This window comes from Perca flavescens, chromosome 5, assembly GCF_004354835.1.
Source record: "Perca flavescens isolate YP-PL-M2 chromosome 5, PFLA_1.0, whole genome shotgun sequence".
Classification (NCBI taxonomy): Eukaryota; Metazoa; Chordata; class Actinopteri; order Perciformes; family Percidae; genus Perca; species Perca flavescens.
This window is the reverse complement of record NC_041335.1, coordinates 11,272,921-11,292,814: the sequence shown is the minus strand read 5'-3', so window position 1 is coordinate 11,292,814 and position 19,894 is coordinate 11,272,921. Positions and strand designations below refer to the sequence as shown.

General features: G+C 43.5%; 1 protein-coding gene across 4 annotated transcripts in view; it reads left to right on the top strand.

Annotated features, from left to right (window-relative positions):
* ncor2 (nuclear receptor corepressor 2) overlaps positions 1 to 15,639 on the top strand; it is a 103,869-nt gene extending 88,230 nt beyond the window's left edge. For all 4 annotated transcript variants that reach the window (XM_028577582.1, XM_028577583.1, XM_028577581.1 and 1 more), the window contains 16 exons: positions 270 to 487; positions 782 to 1,127; positions 1,223 to 1,426; positions 1,758 to 2,009; positions 3,448 to 3,600; positions 3,707 to 3,973; positions 4,095 to 4,278; positions 4,407 to 4,789; positions 7,000 to 7,130; positions 8,803 to 8,981; positions 9,107 to 9,241; positions 10,373 to 10,515; positions 11,060 to 11,113; positions 12,446 to 12,628; positions 14,298 to 14,477; positions 14,596 to 15,639. In XM_028577582.1, the coding sequence (XP_028433383.1) occupies positions 270 to 487; positions 782 to 1,127; positions 1,223 to 1,426; positions 1,758 to 2,009; positions 3,448 to 3,600; positions 3,707 to 3,973; positions 4,095 to 4,278; positions 4,407 to 4,789; positions 7,000 to 7,130; positions 8,803 to 8,981; positions 9,107 to 9,241; positions 10,373 to 10,515; positions 11,060 to 11,113; positions 12,446 to 12,628; positions 14,298 to 14,477; positions 14,596 to 14,792 (3,209 nt within the window). In that variant the 3' untranslated portion in view covers positions 14,793 to 15,639. The remainder of the gene's footprint in view (positions 1 to 269; positions 488 to 781; positions 1,128 to 1,222; positions 1,427 to 1,757; positions 2,010 to 3,447; positions 3,601 to 3,706; positions 3,974 to 4,094; positions 4,279 to 4,406; positions 4,790 to 6,999; positions 7,131 to 8,802; positions 8,982 to 9,106; positions 9,242 to 10,372; positions 10,516 to 11,059; positions 11,114 to 12,445; positions 12,629 to 14,297; positions 14,478 to 14,595) is intronic.
* Positions 15,640 to 19,894: the final 4,255 nt, after the last annotated feature.

Here is a 19,894-nt window from a genome sequence, read left to right as displayed (position 1 = left end):
TTTTTTTTTTCTTATTTATCTCATTATGTTAATATTTTGTTAAAGCACCAATAGTCAACCCGACAATATTGACATTGATGTATTTGTTAAAAATATAGTGATATTTGATTTTCTCCAAATCACCCAGCTCTAATGTCTTGGTGTCTCTCTTCTTTGTTTCTCCATTTCTCTGCTCCATTCTGTCTATGTCATAGAGAAAAATATGAAATATGCCACCTACTCATGTTTGAAGAAAAAAAAGGATTGACATAATTTGTATGTGATTTCAGGTATACCTCGTCATCTGGACCCTCAGGATGGCTACCTGAGGAGAGAGGCTAAGCAGATGAAGAGAGAGGGCTCCCCACCCCGTGGGCCCGGTTCACTTTCCGACCCAATGAAGGGCAGAGAGGCCATGGTGCCTACGGTGAAGGAGGCTGGGCGCTCCATCCACCTCATTCCCAGAGAGGAGCTGAGACAGCCTACCAAGGAGGGCATCATAGCACAGGTACACGTGTATTTTGGGCTACTATTAGATCCGCAGATGAGGTACACCTGATGGATTGTGGGTAACTTTAGCTTTGGTTGTTGGTGTTAGCCATGCTGTTGTAAACACATGCTATTGGGCTAATAAACAGTTAATATTCTTTCGTAGTCCGGGTTATCATTGTATCTAGTAACATTAAAGAGTGAAGAATATAACTGTACACACATGCTAACAACACATGCAGAGGCTATCCAACCCTTAATGTTTGGTCCTCTTTACACTTAACTAATTTATTCCTGTTGTGCTTCTCTTCAGGGAACACCCATGAAGCAGGAGGCAGCTGCTTCAGGGAAACGTCATGATGTCCGCTCCATCATAGCCAGTTCACCACGTTCCTACCACAATGCACCCTCCCACCTGGAGATGCGTGCTGAGAGGGGCCGCTACGAAGAAGCACCAAAAGGGCGGCCCAGCGCAGTGGTCAGTACGGCTAGCACGATTGCCCGCTCTTCTCCGCTTACACTGGGGTCAGAGCAGGGAAGCAAGACCCATCATAGTCCCGTGGGCTACGAGGACAAGGGCGCCTTAAGGGCCCCTTACCCTGGGCCTTCGCACCGCGGCTCCCCTCTGTCCAGGGAGGCAAGCCAAAGGCAGCATGACGGTGGGTAAATCTCATACAGTCAAGACAGCTGAAATAATTGAGAACCCCACCAAGACTGTGCATTAAATTCAGTTGTTTCCTTGTTTTGACTCCAGGTTCCAGTAAGAATCCGCCTCAGGAGCGCAAAGCCACACCAACCCCCAGGGAAATGAGTGCCACCAAATCACCACTCCAAGGTGTTCCAGATCAACAGACCTATGAGCGTCTGCTGCAGGGTCTTGGGGCTGCAGATGTTTACCGTCAAATCCCCATAACCTTTGATCCTGCATCGCTGCCCCGTGGCATCCCCATTGACCCAGGTACAGCCCCAGTCAAGTTAGATAAAAAAAAAAAAAAAAAAAAAAAGTTCCCCTTTAAAGTGTTTTATGTTATTCTTACCTGATCAGACCTCTGCTAAATCGAGGTTGGATTGAGCTTTGCTGGCAGTTATGTGAGATCACCAAAATCCATAATCATAAAGGCCTACTGTAAGTTATCCGTGCATCAGAAAATGCAGCCTTGCCTTTTACTGAGACCTATGTGTCGGCCTCAGTGAACGTCTGTGTGGCCTATAATCATTATGGTTGGTAATTTAGTCCAATATGAATGACAGACATTTCCTGACAGACGTTTCTTACTCTTCATACACAGCGGCCTACTACTTGCCTCGTCACCTAGCGCCCAACCCGGCCTACCCTCATCCCTACCCCTACCTCATCCGAAGCTTTCCTGACACTGCAGCCCTGGAGAACCGCCAGACGCTGCTCAATGACTACATCACCTCCCAGCAGATGCATCAGTGGCCTGCAGCTGCTGCCATGGCCGCCCAGCGCTCAGACCTGCTGAGAGGCCTTGCTCCACGAGACCAGCCCCTTCCTCTGCCCTACTCTGCAGGCCCACGGGGTAAGGCTGTCTGACTTGACAACACTCATATTTGTTTAAGGTTGTGTTCACATTGGCTTTTAAAGATGTTTTGCAAACTGAAAATCTATTTTCAGCGGAACAACTGTAAACTCAAAACAGAGTGGGCTGTACCTGCAGATGGAGGTTGCTAAGAGCTCTTACCATTACTAAACAACAGCAGGGTTTATGTTTCCTAAATGTCTTTTGATAATAGAATCACCTGTATGCTGCAACATGAAGAAGGGCAGTGCTGTTCATGGCCTACTTAACCTTGTATCTCACACTGCAACTCGGGTGGATAATGCATTCACATGGATTTGTGTCATCATTGTGTGTATCATTTTCTCTAAAAAGGTTGTAAACTTTGATGGATTCAGCTTTGGATATATTGAGTACATTTTTCTGTAGCCATTGTCATAATCTCTTGGTTACTTGATTGTTACTGATTCTTATCTTAAGCTGCATGTTGCATGCCCAGTTTGGGTGGCATTTGTCTGGCACACGTTGTGGGCAATCAGCTGGTGTGATGCATCAAGCAGCAGTTAAGGTACAGGTAATTGGAAGCTGCTGGAGAAGGAATCGTCTTGACTGTTGGTTGTCGTCACTGTCTTGAGTCATTTTAATTTATATTGGCAAATAGAGTAGTGGGTAGTAATGACAAAAATGATATGATAATTCCATTGTCCAAATTAACGACTCCATGCTAATTTTAATTTAAAACTAACAATTAGTTATTGAAGTTCAGCCTCATGTAAGGCATAACAGTGGACCACAGTTCTGCTTTGCACTTCAGTTTGCAGACATTTGTCATATTGGAAATTATTGTTATCGGAAAATCTCATTCTTAATATTGTGATGATGATTTTAAACGTTGCCCAGCCCTATTGGCAAAGCGTCCAATACATCTAACTTGCAACCGCAGTTATGATCCATTTGCCCTTATAAATCATATGTATAAATCAAGGTAATTGAAATGCATGTACGTTGCTGACAAGTTGTTGAGTTGTAGAGTCAATGGGTAAGCAGTATGTTGAAATATACCGAATGAGATGGCAAACATTAACAAACCAGAACTGCAACTATTTACAGGAGTGGTCTTGCATCATTCATTAGTGACCTAGAAAGAAGAATCTAATCAGATTGAATTGTATTCTCTCATTTTAGTGCTTTGTAATCATTTACTTATTTCTTTCCCGATTTTGTGTTGATTTAACATTTTCCACATTTGAATGAGGTGGTATAGACTTACCTGTTACATTACCTATAAAAACCTCAACCCAATGACAAATCAGCTGTTGGAGTTGAGAATGCCATTTTGTCATGTGGACCAGTACTAGAACGCAGTGTTATGCTTTATTTACCTGTTATCCCCTAAATCAACACACATCTGGACCAGCTATCATGTTTCCTTTACCCTTCTGTTCTTTCTGTCCCCTAGGGATCATCGATCTTTCTCAGGTGCCACACTTACCTGTCCTGGTCCCTCCCTCTGCAGGGACAGCTGGCTCCCCAATGGATCGCATCACCTACGTTCCCGGGGGGACCCCCACCTTCTCTGGCAGGCCTTACACCACCTCCCCCATCTCACCTGGTACAATTCAATTCACAAAAGCAAACTCACCTACAGATTAAATATGTTGTACCCTGTGCCGTTTTAATACCAAAAAAAAAAATTCTCTTTACCTTTTTCTGTACAGTTGGGTCTTCGCACATGAACAAGATGCAAGGTGCATCTTCAGAGCGTGAGCGTGAAAGAGACAGAGAACGTGACAGAGAGAGGGAGAGGGACCGGGAGAGAGACAGAGAACGAGAGAGAGAGAGGGAGCGTGAACGCGACCGAGAGAGAGAGCGAGAGAGAGACCGTGAAAGGGAAAGGGAACGGGAGAGAGACCGAGACCGAGAGCGTGACCGAGAGAAGGGCGGGTCTCTTGGAAATGTGGAGCACGCCCCAATCTGGCGACCAGGTGTGGAGAAGATAGGCTTTTCCTTTTTTATGTACAAGTTAAAAGTAACATACTGGCAGCACAAATGTAGTTTTATGAAAGACTAATGCATTTGGGAAATTAATCTGTTTGTCCCTTTCAGGTACAGAGCACAGCTTGGCAAGCAGCAGCAGCAGTGTGAGACCTTCCTCCCAAACATATAGCCACCAGCACTCCCCAGTGTCTCCTCGCACCCAGGAGAACGTGCAGCAGAGGCCAAGTGTTCTGCACAACACTGGGGGCAAGAGTCTTTCTGTCAGCGATCACTCCAGCCCATCTGTGTTTCGGTAAACTGCATTTTAGTTCTGTTTTTAAATTGACAACACAGGGGATATTTACCTGAGCAAATGTCACAGAAGCAGGGAGAACATTTTGATTGTGTTGTTTACTAAGCACGTTTTGTTTGACCTGCCAGGTCCATGTCCTCTGGGCCGGCTCGCTACCAAGGTTACCCTGGCCACCTCCAAAGGACAGGTGTGCCCCCTGAGGCCTACCCACCTGCCATGGACTCAAGTGGAGCCAAAGAGCAGAGTCGCGATGGAGGCAAAGCCAGAGGTGGTCTACCTAAGCACGTGCAGGACCAGCACGGGCCCTCCAGTAGATCTGACCCCAAGCTGTCCTGCCCCAGCCCAGGAGGAATGTACCCAGGTTCCTATCCCTCGGCTTCAGGCCGGTCCCAGCACCTGCTGCCTCCCCAGTCGGATAACCCTCCTGGCCGTGGAGAAAGCGGTACGCCTAGTAGGGAAAAGACTCAAAACAAACCGATGTCCATTCAGGAACAAGAGCTCCGAGCACTCGGTAAGACCACAATGACTGCGGCCAACTTCATAAACGCGATTATTATGCGTCAAATTTCTTGTGAAACGGGGATGGCAGAGACGGGCTCGCTTGTTGCCAGCTGCGCCACTGATGGTAAGACGCTCTGGATCCCAGGGTCCCCCTCATCACCCAGACCCTCCCCCGTCAGTCTGTGGCCTATTGCACGCTGTGGTGGTTGGCATTATTAAATCAGCCCAATTCATTTACATTATTTTTCCTTCAATGCTATACTTTTTTGCTTTTTTTTTTCCCAGTTGTATTATTAGTTTTTCTTTACAGACTTAAAGACCACCAAGAGTGCCCTCTGGAAAACTAAACGTCTAGCCTGTCCAAATTGGACCTGAAATGAGAACAGGCAGTTTACAACCCTGATGGCACATTGATAAAATAGTAACAACTCAACACGTCATTTTCCATGAAAAAGATCCTAAGTGTCCTTTTAAGGTGTAATTTTAAGACCGCTAAAGATGGTGGGACATTAAGGCAGAACATCCTTGGCTGCTTATTTTCATTTTCTTTTCGTAGAGGATGTGACTTTAACATGTGGCACCCCTCCTCCCTCCCATTCGGCTGCTTACTTTAAACAGAATATTTCACCACATGCAAGCGGGCATGACAAGATTATTTTAGGCACAGGAAAAGGTATTTCACTGCAGGAGGCTTTTATAACCCATGTTTAATGAGACTGCCTGTAATTCAAACACTTGTATCACTTTGTACATGTGGTGGCTCTACTTCACTACTGCATGTCTTTCCTGTAGATACTCATAGACCTATTAGAAACACATTGTGCTGGGCACTACTTTGGACAATGACCACATGTAACCCAGATGACTAAAGGGGAATAGATAATTGGTGTGACAGTCCCTTTCATTAAACCTCATTGACAGCCTTACCAACCACCAAACTGACTCCCTGGGGTCCCAAGAGAGCACCGGTGTTGCACAGGAGGAGGGTGGGAAAGGGGAGAGACGTGGAAGACGTTCAGCCATCCAGGGGGAGGGGGGTACTGCAGCTTCTGTCCGCCCCAAATCTCTGCATGTTCCTATTTATGGCTCACTGTAATTTATGCTGATGGTTTTTTGTTAATTTTTTTTCCCACACATGCCAAACGCTCAACACATCTCTCTCAATCAAGCCTCTGGGAGTTTGTTCGTCATTTGGAATGTGATTTTTGTTTTGTTATTTTCTGCGTGTGTGTGTGTGTGTGTGTGTGTGTGTGTGTGTATATATGTATATATATTACTAGCCTGTAGGGCAAGTGACTGCATGCATGAGTTCAAATGAGGGTTAACAGAAAACTCTTGTATGTAGCAAAGTCAAGACTGCCAGACAGACTTATTGATAGGACAGCATCACCAAGCAAAAGCTTTTGATGAAATGAACAAAGTATCTTCTGTCGTTGCTAGCTAACAACAAAAACCACAGCATCCTGTCCCTCTGGGGGACTCGTCCTCTCTGGGAGTCAATACAGTCAACTTACATCATCCACTCCTGAGATAAATACTGTAGTGCAAGAGTTGTGTAAGAAAACACAGTGATACATGACACACAGGGGGGGTCTTGAAGTAGGCTCATAGGCTCCCACAAGGATTCAACAATAATTTCATATATTCATGGCTTACCATGAATGGGTCTATCTTGGGGTAAGTTAGTATTCATTACAGTAATGCATTGGATTCATCAAGTCTCTAAGGCATTATTATCGTTTTATTTTTATTTTTTATATCCAGTGCGCAAACATGGTCTTGAGTACGTCTGTTATAAAGTGACTTTCTGTGACTTCTTCATTTATGAGTCACTGATGCAAAACCAGTCATTTTTAGCATCATTTCTGGTCAAAGCTAGGCTTGCTTGGTCTGTATGCAAAGAGTTCATCTGAAGTAGCTTGTCCCACACACACACACACGCACACACTTACACACACACGCACACACTTGCACACACTTGCACACGCTTGTCCTTTGAGCTTTCATGTGCAGATGCTCCATGAAATGTTCAACCTGCACATCCACGCCATAAGTCCTGATGGTTGGAAAGGCATTTATGAATTCTGCATGTTCTATTAGCACACTTAAGAGATCTTGAATTGTGCCTCCATGGACTAACTTTTACTCGTGTGGATGTGATTTTTGCCTTTTGGTGCGTGTGTGTGCGTGCATGGGTGTACATTTGTGTCTGTTCAACAGCTCAGCAGAAGATGGAACCACACGGTCTGTACCGTCCTCCGTCTGAGGAGAGACTGTCTCCAGGCCAACAGCCCCCGTCCCCCTGTGTTAAAGGCAGCCAGAGGGTGGTCACCCTGGCACAGCACATCAGTGTAAGTTCGCTCAACCACTGCATTACAAATGGCAATAAAAGACACAATAACATAGCAAACATTTTATTATTTTATTTATTTATTCATATCTTAAAGGCAGGGTCAGTAACTATTTCCAATATGCACTTTTTATATATTGTTTGAAATGGTCTTTACACCCCGACAGCAATAAATAACTTAAGGGCTCTGAAAAATGAGTGAAAAAGAGCATCTGTAGCTGCTGTAATTCTGTAGAAACGCACACCAATCACTGCCTCGTGGTCTGCTTGGAAAGAACCAATGAAATGCCTCCTTGCCCCGCTGGGCCTACTCGACCCCTCCCATGTACAAGCCTCAGCTCAATGTAACCGTAGCCATGTTTGTTTTAAACATTGTGTATGATAATGTTAGGTGTTTGCTTACCGGTGAATGGGACATTAAGTAAAACTGTGGTCCTTTCTCCGCTCTGCTATAAAGCAGCGGTGCACGCCTGTGTGTGGGTCGGAGCCCTGAGGGCAGGGGGAGTGGTTAGATGGAGCCCAGAAGAGATGCTACTTTCAAATCTTGCTAGCTTTCCAACATTGCCAACTAGGAGTGTTACGATACCAAAAATTCAGTAGTTGGTGCCAATACCAGTAAAATAACACGATTCTCGATGCCGATTTCGATACCACGGTAAAAAAAAAGGATTTTCTAAGATTCCATGTACTTTAACTTGAAACATGAACTTCTTTTATTAAAATATTTGAACAAAACGGTGTTTCTAATAGTTGCGTGACCAGAGACGTTATAAACCCCGGGCAAATATTGGAGATGTATTTGAAAGATGGAGACAGCTTAGAACCCTATAATGACGGCGAGTTGGCTAATTTCCTCCTCAACAGGTAGCTAAGCATTAGCTTCAGGCTAATTTATCAAGGCCTCAAGGGACGGGCATTTTATGTCATTTCAACATTTGTTTAGCTACTCACATTGAATTAGATAGCTAGAGTACCCGAGTTGGTTACTCGCAAAAACAATTGAGAGACAGCCAGTAAAGTGATCCTGACTGATCCTGGCTAACCATAGCTAACGTGGCCATGCTAACTGCTTGCTGACGTTACCGGAGGAGCAAGCAAGCAGCCACGGCTGTTTACTTTAACGTGTAGCCTTGTTCAGCAGCCATAGCTGTCAACGGTGAGTTATTTGAAGCCTAGAGAGGGGCGCTGTAAATTGGGAAGAGAGGACCGTGAGTTTGCAGTGAACATGCCGTTTTTTAGGTCGGGTAGAATCTATCTCTGTTGACTCTGTTCATAGTTTAATCGAATATTGAAGTCGAAGGGCGTGACTTCGGCCACTTGTTCGTGACCTCCTACTTCTGAATGTATCGACTGGATCACTCTGAAGTGTATACTGCCCCCATCAGTTCCTTAAGAGGCACTGATGCTGCTAACACTGGCATCGTCGTTAACGGTGCCTACGGTGCTTCAAAAAAATGGGCATAGTCTGTGTTTTGTCATTTTAGAAATGGAAGGTATCGCAAGTATCTGTTCTCGTGACATCCCTATTGCCAACCCTGTCTTTAATATTCCTGTAGCACAATCCCTACGTGGTTTTAAAGTGCTGAACAGTATAGGTATTTGAAAGATGTTAATGCCTAATGTATGCCAGACAATGTCCCATTCTTGACGTGGATATGTCTTCACGTAAACAGGAGGTGATAACTAAAGACTACACCAGGCAGAGCCAGCAGCAGCAGCAAAGCTACCACGGTTCGCCTGTCCTGGATTTGACCCGTCCACCCAGTGCCTCCAAGCCCCCACCCACCTCACAGGACTCTGCCCAAGGGTCCCGATATCCAGAGGGCCTTGGTGGAGAACGCAACAGAGACCGGTAGGAATCGCTGTAACTGTGTTACTAATAATTATAATTGAAACATTTCACCAAGGATTCATTGATTTGAATCAATGTACATGTAATTCATGCTGTAATTGTATTGTCCTTTGTATGTTTTGCAGGTCTCCTCCCCAGCCCAAGACATCACCTGTTAGTGTTTCAAATGATGGCATTGAACCAGTGTCTCCTGCTGGAGCCAGCTCTGAGCCTGAAGCCCAGGGAGGGGCCTCCTACTCCAACGAACAGGGAGAGCAAGGGTAACTGCTCACATTGCTGTGGATCTCCACACAAACAGCTAACAAACCGTGTTGTATATGTTCAAGTTTATGATGGACATAGCTTGTATGACATTTAGATTAGCAGGGCTGCAATTCATTATTTTTTTCCGTGGTTGAATATTTGAATAGTTGTTCAATGACACAAGCAGGCAAACAACTGTCAACAACAAGAAAGCTATTATATACAGACATAAATGGCAGCTCCACCTTTAGATCAGATTCATGGTCAGTTGATACATGGTCCCCTCTGTGTTGCATGGAGGTTGGAGATTAAGCTAATGGGCTTTTAGAGAAAGGTGCTGGTTCCCAGGATGCTGAACAAAAGACTACAGCTAATTGGCGCATTCAGGACACAGCTGAGGAGTGAAGTGTCCAGTTTAGTTCCTTTTCTGCTTTGTCTCAAAGTGGCATATTACCCCCTCGAGGATGAGAGTTAAATGCAATCATTAAATTATTATTTATGATTGAGGGGTCTTAATGTACCAGCCAATCGATGCTCCAACCCTCATCTGTGGTGGTCAATATAAGCGGCTACAATTAGATTATTACAATTAGAATTAATTATTACAATTCTATCTACAATCTTATTTTGAGAGTGTCGTGGTTCACTCTGAGGGACAGGGTGGGGAAGAGTATCTGATGCTTCCATGTAGAGGAAATCCCAAGGTTGTGCTTACACGATTCTTGCCATTTTTGGGTTGTACCCACATGGTTGAATGCACTTATTGTAAGCTGCTTTGGATAAATAAATGTAATATAATGTAATTGAGGTATAATTACTCTGCAAGGAAGGGAGGTATTGTAGCTGGTGGGCCTGCCGCCACCACCACCCTCAACAGAAAGTAGTTGGATGAGTGGATGATTTACATTTTTATTATAACATTTGTAGCCCTGCAAATCATTTTAGCAGAACTGTTGACAATTACTGAAAATGCTGCTCGGACATGGCAATTACTAAAATTTAAACGCATTAAAAAAATACATTGTATACAGATATTTACATATCAGCATTTTGCATCTAAACATCCAAACTACACTAAGTATATTATAGGAATACCACAGGGCTTGGTTAGTGTGTGCGTTAACCGGGCTCTCCTTTCCCTCCTGCAGAATGGGCTCCCGTTCCCCTCCCAATACCTCCCAGCCTCCAGCTTTCTTCAGCAAGTTGACTGAGAGCACCTCAGCTATTGTGAAGTCAAAGAAACAGGAGATGATCAAGAAGATGACTGTGGTGGGAAATGAGGTTGATTTCAGTAAGTCTGACCTCAGCACAAGTTCTGTCCTGCTGGCAGTTTGTGATGTCCCCCCCCCCCTCGGCTACCTATCTCCGCTGTCGGGGCGTAGCGTCGCCCAGGACGGTTGTGATTGGTGTGAAGAAGTACAGACAAGCCAGAGCCCCCCCCCCATCCCAGAATAGATAGCCAATGTAGCCAGATCATCCTCCACCGCTGACACAGCACTTTGAAGATAGGTCAAGCAATGTGAGCCTACAGCAGTATTAACAGGAAGTAGGGCCACATGTTTCAGTCGAGATCTCAGCAGATCGACGTGGAGTTCTAGCATCTGTTGTAATTCTTTGATTTGGCCCATCGTAAGCAGCGGACCTGCAGCCCTTTGCTACGTGTCATCCCCTTTTCTCTCCCGCTTTCCTGTATATCCACAGTCACTATCTAATAAAGGGAAAAGCCCCCAAAAAATAATCTTTTAATAAAAAAAATAGTTTTCCGAAGAAAACCTTATGTGTGCTTTTTAAAAAGAGAATGGACTTTTAAAAAGAAACCCTGTTCCCACTTTCAGATGCTGGTCAGCCAGGAACCGAGATCTTCAATATGCCGGCGTCTACAAATGCAGGTAATCTCTTTAAACCTCATCAATTATTAAATTGATTTATAATGAGAAGATAGCCTTTCATAGTGGATGTATGTTGAGGGTCAATGCATGCATAAACCTACTGTGGTAACGGAGCAGCATTGTGATAGTGTCCTTTGTGGAAGCATGGTTAAGCCTGAGTCATTCTCAACAATTAGATTCAAGTATAATGCGGTCCAAAGCACCAGCATAACAAGTTGGACTTTACATGTTGAATTGTTTAGTTGCAGAGCATTACATACTGGAATGAACAGTGTTTTGTACTGCACAAGTACTTTGGAGTCAGCAAAATTGCAGGGTTTTGAAATACCAAGGCAAGGTAGCAGTTTTCCATATCCCCACCCACCAATCCTAAACATGGGTTTCTCTTAGCTACTAACCTTTTTTGTTCTCTACATGACTGCGTGTGCTCACAATAGAGCTGTTGTAAAAGGTCGTAAGGCGGTGTGAAAGGTGGCATTGACACAGGAAATTAACTTGACCTGTGTTCCCAGGTGAGCAATTGCTAGGGCACTTATGACATAGGATGCGTGCAAGAATTGGGAGAGGCCTTAATAGAAATGCATCTCCTTCTCAACCCCGTCCTCTGGGAAGCCTTCAGGCACAGTATGTGGTGCACATGGATAGACGGAATATGAATTCAGCACAAGGCTTCCCACTCTTCTGACAATACTGAATCCTTTGGTTTTGTCCGTTTGGATTTTAACGATTCGGTTTCCAATTCCGATTCTTCCTTTCGATTCCGGTTCTTATCGATTCCCGATTCTTTGAGAGGCGGAGTTGAAACGGGTCACATGCTTATTTCACAAATAAGAGGAAAGTTTATTTTGATTCAATGGTGGTTTGCAGTTTGACAGGGCTTTTTCAGTGTAAAATAAAGCCACACTAGAACACCGCTTACTGTGCTGCGTGGCTGCAACACAACAAGCGCCTGGCCGCTACAGAAACCAAAACTTGCGCATGTTAAATTTGGAACCCATGATCAGATTTGAAACCAAAACCTCCAAACGATTCCAACGGAATCGTAATGTTTCAAATGATTCCAAGTAGGAATCGGCTCTCGATGCCCAACCCTAGTCATCATTTGTGTTGTTTCTACTCTTTTTGCCTCGGATTTGTCTCTTCATTGCTCATGTACCTTCTGATAGAATTCAATGCTCTGTTTCTGTGACTATAGTTACTTTCTGTGTATTTCTCTTCTTACTTGTTGCTGTATCATTAGCTTCATGCCATTTCTTCCTGCTTCCGATTGCACTCCCTGTACTTGCACTCCATTTCTCCTTCTAACTTGTTCAACACGCCTTCCTCTCACAGTACCTATGAATGTCCGCTGCCACCCAGCTCCAGAGACACCTGGTAACTCAATAGGCCTGGAGGCCATTATAAGAAAGGCCTTAATGGGCAAATACGATGATCAGTCAGAGGAACGCTCTCCATCCAACGCTGCTAACCAGATGCCTGTAGCCGACGGACGTGTTGAAGACTTTTTCTCACAAGGTGCAACATCCTCAGACACATTTGTATTTTATCTGTTTTCTTTACTCCAAATCGAGTCTTGCATGTTCTGTTCCCTAAGGTGACATTTAAGGCTGTCAGTTTTACCTTCAAGGCACTGTGTGGGTTTGCATCAAGCTTTTTATCGAATCTTTTAGTTTCCCACAACTAAACTGAGCTCATCATGCACGGATCTCTTGGCTGTTAAGGACTCAGACACAACTGTGCCCTTTTTTCTTCGAGCACCATCATCTGCCTGAGGAAATCTTTTTTTTACTTTAATCCACTATACTCAATGGGCCTCATTCACCAATATCTTCCTAAGTTTTTTCTTAAATTTGTTCTTAAGAGTTAAGTCCCTAAGAAAAGTCTACGTCTGATTTACGACGTGTTCTCAAACAGCTGAATTGTTTGGAGGTGTGTTCTTAGAATGATCAATCCCAATGTCTTTGTAATTTGAAAGCTCGTGCCCATTGCTCCTATTGCTCCTACACTTAGAGAAATGTCGAGAAAGACGTGGCAAAGACGGTGGAGGGCTCAACTCCAAAAGAAAGACAAACTTTAGTAATTCTGAAGTGGAGGTACTGCTGCAAGAAGTTAAGGAAAAACGAGACCTCATATTTAGTAGCGTCAGCAGTGCATACTAAGCAGCAAATAAAAGACAGTTAACAATCCTACAATCTATGGCGTTTACTCATGCAGTGAACACTAGGGCTGCTCCCTCTTAGTCGATTAGTCGACTAATCGGTTGTTTTGGTCTTAGTCAACTTAGATTTCTTTAGTCGATTAGTCAGGTTTTCTGCTTTTTTCATGCTGGATGACTTATTTCCAAGAAACATACGAGCACATCTCTGGTAAACACAAGAATTAAAGTGGTGCTTTTGCATGACTCTTTGCGGAGAAACTCAGATTTACATCTATATATACATCTAATAGATCTGTCTATTAAATCAACTAATCGATTAGTCGGTACAATTGAATGAGTGTTAGTCGACTAAGAATTTCTTCAATCGAGCACAGCCCTAATGAACGCTGTATCCGGAGAAGGGCGCAGAACTGATGAAGTCTATAGGCCTAGCACAATTCATACACAATACAATTCAAAGTGCTTTACGAGTGAGCAGAAGTGTAAGTGTAGTGTGTATTATAATTGTATAAACGTATAATTGTGTGTAAAATAATGACTTACAAAATTATAAATAAATATTAATATTTTAAATAAGAACGGATGAAAACGGTATAACTACTTATTTTGGGCAAACATGTCAGCTCTCAATTGTGCGTAAGAGTGCTCTTGAGTGCCCCAAATCCCAAATAAGAAAACTTTGGTGAATGCCAGAATCTTTGGGAAAACTGCGCGAGTGGGGTTTAAGAACAAATTGGTTCTTAAGAACGAATGAGTCCATTCAAATTCGAAATGTAGGTCATTTATGAAGCCTTTTGTAAATGTATTGTCAAACAATAATTTATTAGGGTAGTTCAAGAGTACGGAAGAGGATTAGGGCCACGTGTGAAAACATGTATTGAGTTCTGAGATCTGCGTTTTCATCTACACTATGCAGATAAAATACTAAATAATACTAGTATACTCTTCAGCCAAACTGTTGCAGTTGCAGACGGGGTAGAAGTGTTTTGTTTGACTAGGTCTACGCTCTGCCTCCTCTGTTTGCAGGTGGGGGAAAGTCCTCAAAGGGCAGCGGGCGCTCTAATGGGCGCAAGGCCAAATCTCCAGGACCAGGCCTGTCAGGGGGCGAGAGGCCCTCCTCTGTGTCCTCGGTCCACTCTGAGGGAGACTGCAACAGACGAACTCCTCTTACCAACCGTGTCTGGGAGGATCGGCCTTCATCCACAGGTAGAAAACCCCCATCTTTGAGACGGATTGATTTTCTCTTAACTGATGCGACGCCGTTATCGGTTGGCGGTCGCTTGAAAAACTCATAATAACATTTTGGTCACTCTGCTTTCTGCAGGTTCAACTCCGACTCCCTTCCCGTGTAACCCGTTGATAATGCGTTTCCCTAGCGGGACGGTGTCCGCTCCCTCACCCTCCTCTGGCCAGCCGGGGGGCCAGGGCACTGGGCCGGCGCCTGGACAGGGCCGGTCGTGGGAGGAGGAGCCCAAGCCTCTGCTCATGTCTCAGTACGAGACCCTGTCTGACAGCGAGTGACCCGGAAATCTACCGTACCACCACACCCGCTAACCAACTCTGTGCTGCTGCACACACACACACACACACACACACACACACACACACACACACTGCAAACCTACCCCCACACCATTCCACTCTGCATTTCCTCAGCGACGAGCTGAGGCACTGCTGCTCCGTGTGTGTGTGTGTGTGTGTGTGTGTGTGTGTGTGTGTGTGTGAGTGCGTGTTTGCACTTAACGTGGTATGCATTCACTCCAGGACTACTCTAAAGGACAAATCACTTTTTTTCGTTTTTTTAGTTTACTACTTTTCCCTCACTGGCCTTATCGATATAGACACATTGACCTGCACCTTTTGGGTGCACCGCTCTGATGTGCTGACACTTGTGTGGAAGGGACTCGGGGGTGGTGTTGGTGGGGGTGGTGGTCTGGTGAGGGGCCTGGCGATGGCTGCTCTAGTGACAGATTTTGACCGCAGATCTGACCTGAGAGCGGCGGCCCACGCAGCGAGGGCCCTCTCACGCTTCTTCACGGTGAATTCCAGGTGCAGGCGGCCCGTGCACTGCTACCACTACAAGAAGACACGCGAGGCGACGGGAGGAGAGTCAACATTTAGTTTTTCTTGTTTTGGTTCTTTCTTTTGCTCCTTTTTTTTTTTTTTTTTTTTAATTCAGTCAGTCCAGTCCCGTGTTTGGAACGTGAGCTGAGACCTTTAGTACATTTTGATGGTGAACTTTTGATGGTGTCATTTGTTGTCTGTTATCTGCAATGATGTATCTTTTGGGGGAAGGGGTGGGGCGGGCAGAGATTGTTATGCGGGGAGGGTCATATCATTGGTTTACAGGGTAAACATGCTGTTCATTGCTGATGTCGTCATATATTGGGGGGGCGGGGGGGTATGGGTCCTGAGGAACGGCGAAGGCCTGTTGACTTCAGGGGGAGAGATGATTTGCCAGATGGATGGCACTCAAACAAGTGACACTTTCTCACTGTTTTTATATTAATCATGTCCGTGTTTGTTGAAACAGTTTTTGGATATTAAGCACTTAGTTGTCAGTCCGTTCACAATGGCATTTATAAGAATCTGTGTTTCCTGGGGCAGGTAAAAAAAAAATGGACTCAAGAAAAGCATAGAGATCCCACTGTGGAGGTATCCTTTAACACCTATATCTGTTTATTCTGGTCTTGCCACCGATAACCTTTATCGCTCCCACACTCAAAGCGACAATCACATTTTAGTGAACGAGGACTAAGCCGCTTCGAGCAGGTGCAGACCAACCTTAAAGCTGCTTAAAGGCAAACTCCTCAGCATCACTTGGGAGTTTGCTTGCATTAAAGAGGTGACAAAAAAAAGCCATCTTTCTATGACCCTTGGTCCATGGCGGTGTCAGCTTCAGCTGGCCTGCTAGAATCCCGTCTAGGAGCTGTTGTGACGGTCTGACCTCTGACCTTTTTACTGCCTAGAGGAGGAGCTGAGACCCAACTCCTTATCAGGCAGATTTTGTACAGTTATGAGATATTCCTAGTGTTAAGTGCCATTTATTTTACATATACAGTACAGTACTGAAGTTACCAAGTGACGCACAATTTTTCTTTTAGCCCCCTATGTCAGGGTTTATACTTTCCATGCAGGGAAATCTGAAAACAAGACAGCACATTAAACGTCCTTTTTTTTTTTTTTTTTTTTTTTTTTTTAAGCAATTTTTCTGTGCATTTTTTTTCTTTGCTTCCAAATCCATCACAGCCTCAGCTTTTAATGGTTTCACTCATTAAATGTATCTTCAAAACAAGACAACGCTGTATTACAGGACAGCTTACCTGGGCCTGCATCAAATGTTATTCTCTCCACGAGACCTAGGACATACTTCAAGTGTTCTTCATCTAACTACCCCCCCCCCCCCGTGCTTGTACCGGTCTGAGGAAGTCAAGTGGAAGGCATTCAAAAGCGTTCTGGTAGTTTTTATGTTTTATGTAACATCAGTTGACATGTACTCACACTTTTACGGCAGTATTTTAAAGGTCACCCTCTGTGTAAATGATATGAAATGTTTCCGGCTTGTGGCTTCGTGCAACCAGTTACGAAATCTGTCCCCAGACTGAACACTTTGAAGCGATGGCATTGAGCTTGTTTAGTGGTTTTGCTTACCTCTCTTATCTCTAGTTCATTTTGTCACAGTGGATTCTCACAAACATGACTGTTATAGGACTACCTCCTCTCCCTCCTTCATCCTACCTGTCAACGGTAAAGCATCCAGCATGCCGCACCTGCAGAAAGCTTAGCCATGTTTTAGGTGATTATTTCTTTTATTATTATTATTTTTTTTTTTTTTATCAAGACTGATGGAGGGTTTGTAATTTCATCAGACAAGGCAAAAATACAGCCAGGCTTTGTACATTGGTCTCTTTGCGTTTATATCATTTATCCACTGATGAAATTTAAGAATGTGACCGTAAACAGACTAAGCCATATCCAGCTGTTCTCTCAACCGATGACGGACTAATATGTTGTTTTTAAAAGTATACTGAACTTTTTAACATGCATCCATTTGTTTTTTGTTCTTACAGTTTGCTTGATTTCAATCATGTCACAATTCTAAAATAATCATTTGAAACGTCAAAAGACAAAGTTGATTGCTGATGTGTTCCCTGGACTCTCAAAACGGTGGGTGGGGGGCATTGACAAACAGTACATTGTTCAACCATTTTGTGCATAATGATTTTTTTTTTTATTATTATAACCCACTGTATAATAGCAAGGATTGTATATAAAACTGAAGAGATGTAAATATTTATGTGGCTTGCTTCAAGGTTGGTATTACAAAAAAAAATAAAAAAATATTCACATGGTTAAATTCTACATGCCCACCAGCAAGCTTTGTGGATAGCAGTGTAAAAATGAAAAACAAAAAAGACACTGCCTTAATGTTTAAATAAAAAGCTTATTGCCATTCATGGTCTCAGTGTCATGTTATTTATTGCTGTGTGTTTGTATTGGATTTCTGCGTTCTCCCACTTTATTTTATTCATTTTGCTCTGCTGTGGCTGCACTTTCAGGACCGCATATTCAGGATTGCAATTCTATGACCCTAGCTAGAGGGTGGGTCTTGCAGAGAAAGTGAGTGGAATTCATGATAACGCGACAGGATAGCTTGTCAAGCCAAGTGTGAGTAACATTACGGACTACGAATAACGTTATTTTTATTTGTTTAACGCTAACTTTGAAAACAGTTGGTGTCTTGAATTGGACAGTAAAGTAACGTTAGCCGTCTAGCCGAAGTGTGAGTGAGTTAACTAACGTTAAAAGTCTTAAAGTTCCTAACGTTACAATCATAGTTGGCTTATGATAGCTTGCTAACTATTAGCCTGAAGTATTTATTTAATGAAATGTAATGTTTGAGCTATCTATGATGAGCCCAAGTAGGTGTGTTATATTAGCTACTCAGGGGTGTCGGACTGGGGGTGGAGTACCCAGGGCCCTCATGTGAGGAGGGCCCAAAAAGATGCTAGAATGAATAGCTGTGGATGTGGGGAGGGGCCCCATAGAGAATGCCTTTCTTTGTGCTACGCCCCTGTAGCTACTTGTTAACTTTATGACTATAATTAACGTTACTTCAAAAGATGATAAAATCCTGTCTTTATGGTTGGTCTTCAGTGGACGTGAAATGTTTAATGTTCATTGTTCTACCTGGGACACTTTATCATCACAGATATTTCACAGGTTTTTTACACAATGCTATGAAATCTTTAACTATTTGCTTATACTAGGTAATACCTTAATTAAGAAGTAGTAATCAATGCATATTTTTTACATTTTACCAGTATTTTCATAACCCAGCAGTGATTTTGTTGTCCACTTACTTTTTCAGTGAAGTGTAGGAAGTCTGCAGACGATTGGACAAAAATGCGAAAAGAAGGTAGACCACTCAATTAAAAGGTAGTGCTGTTATATACTTCATAATGTGGGTTTCAATATTGAAGGGTCACGAAAAGTCAAATGTTAATAACATTTGCATCTCTCAAGTGCATCAGGCAAGTGTTCGATTATGCGAAGAACAGAAACGACAGACAAATAATTAAAACTGTCATTCTCCTGTTTGTATTTCATGTGGAAATGCCAATTTTGTTTTTCTTTGTTGGTAGGTGGGTGGTGAAATGTGTTTAATATATTGTTTTCAATTTAAATACATTTAAAAAGGACATGTTTATTTTAGCTGTCAATATGCTAATTACACAAATTGCCCAACATGCAACTCTTGTATTGCAAGACAGAAAGTAACCTTTTTTTAAACTTAATATTTGGACAGAAAGTAGCTTTTTGGTGGAATTAACCTTTTAACCCTTGAAAAACTAGGGTCCTGAAAATGCAGCCTCTGGTACAGCAGGAATATACAGTGAGGAAAATAAGTATTTGAAGATCATGTTAGTCTTCCTTTAAAATGTCCACCTCCACTCCATTTATTATCCTAAATTAGATGCACCTGTTTGAGGTTGTTAGCTGCATAAAGACACCTGTCCACCCCATACAATCAGTAAGAATCCAACTACTAACATGGCCAAGATCAAAGAGCTGTCCAAAGACACTAGAGACAAAATTGTACACCTCCACAAGGCTGGAAAGGGCTACGGGGAAATTGCCAAGCAGCTTGGTGAAAAAAGGTTGTTGGAGCAATCATTAGAAAATGGAAGAAGCTAAACATGACTGTCAATCTCCCTCGGACTGGGGCTCCATGCAAGATCTCACCTCGTGGGGTCTCAATGATCCTAAGAAAAGTGAGAAACCAGCCCAGAACTACACGGGAGGAGCTGGTCAATGACCTGAAAAGAGCTGGGACCACCGTTTCCAAGGTTACTGTTGGTAATACCTAAGATGTCATGGTTTGAAATCATGTATGGCACGAAGGTTCCCCTGCTTAAACCAGCACATGTCAAGGCCCGTCTTAAGTTTGCCAATGACCATTTGGATGATCCAGAGGAGTCATGGGAGAAAGTCATGTGGTCAGATGAGACCAAAATAGAACTTTTTGGTCATAATTCCACTAACCGTGTTTGGAGGAAGAACAATGATGAGTACCATCCCAAGAACACCATCCCTACTGTGAAGCATGGGGGTGGTAGCAT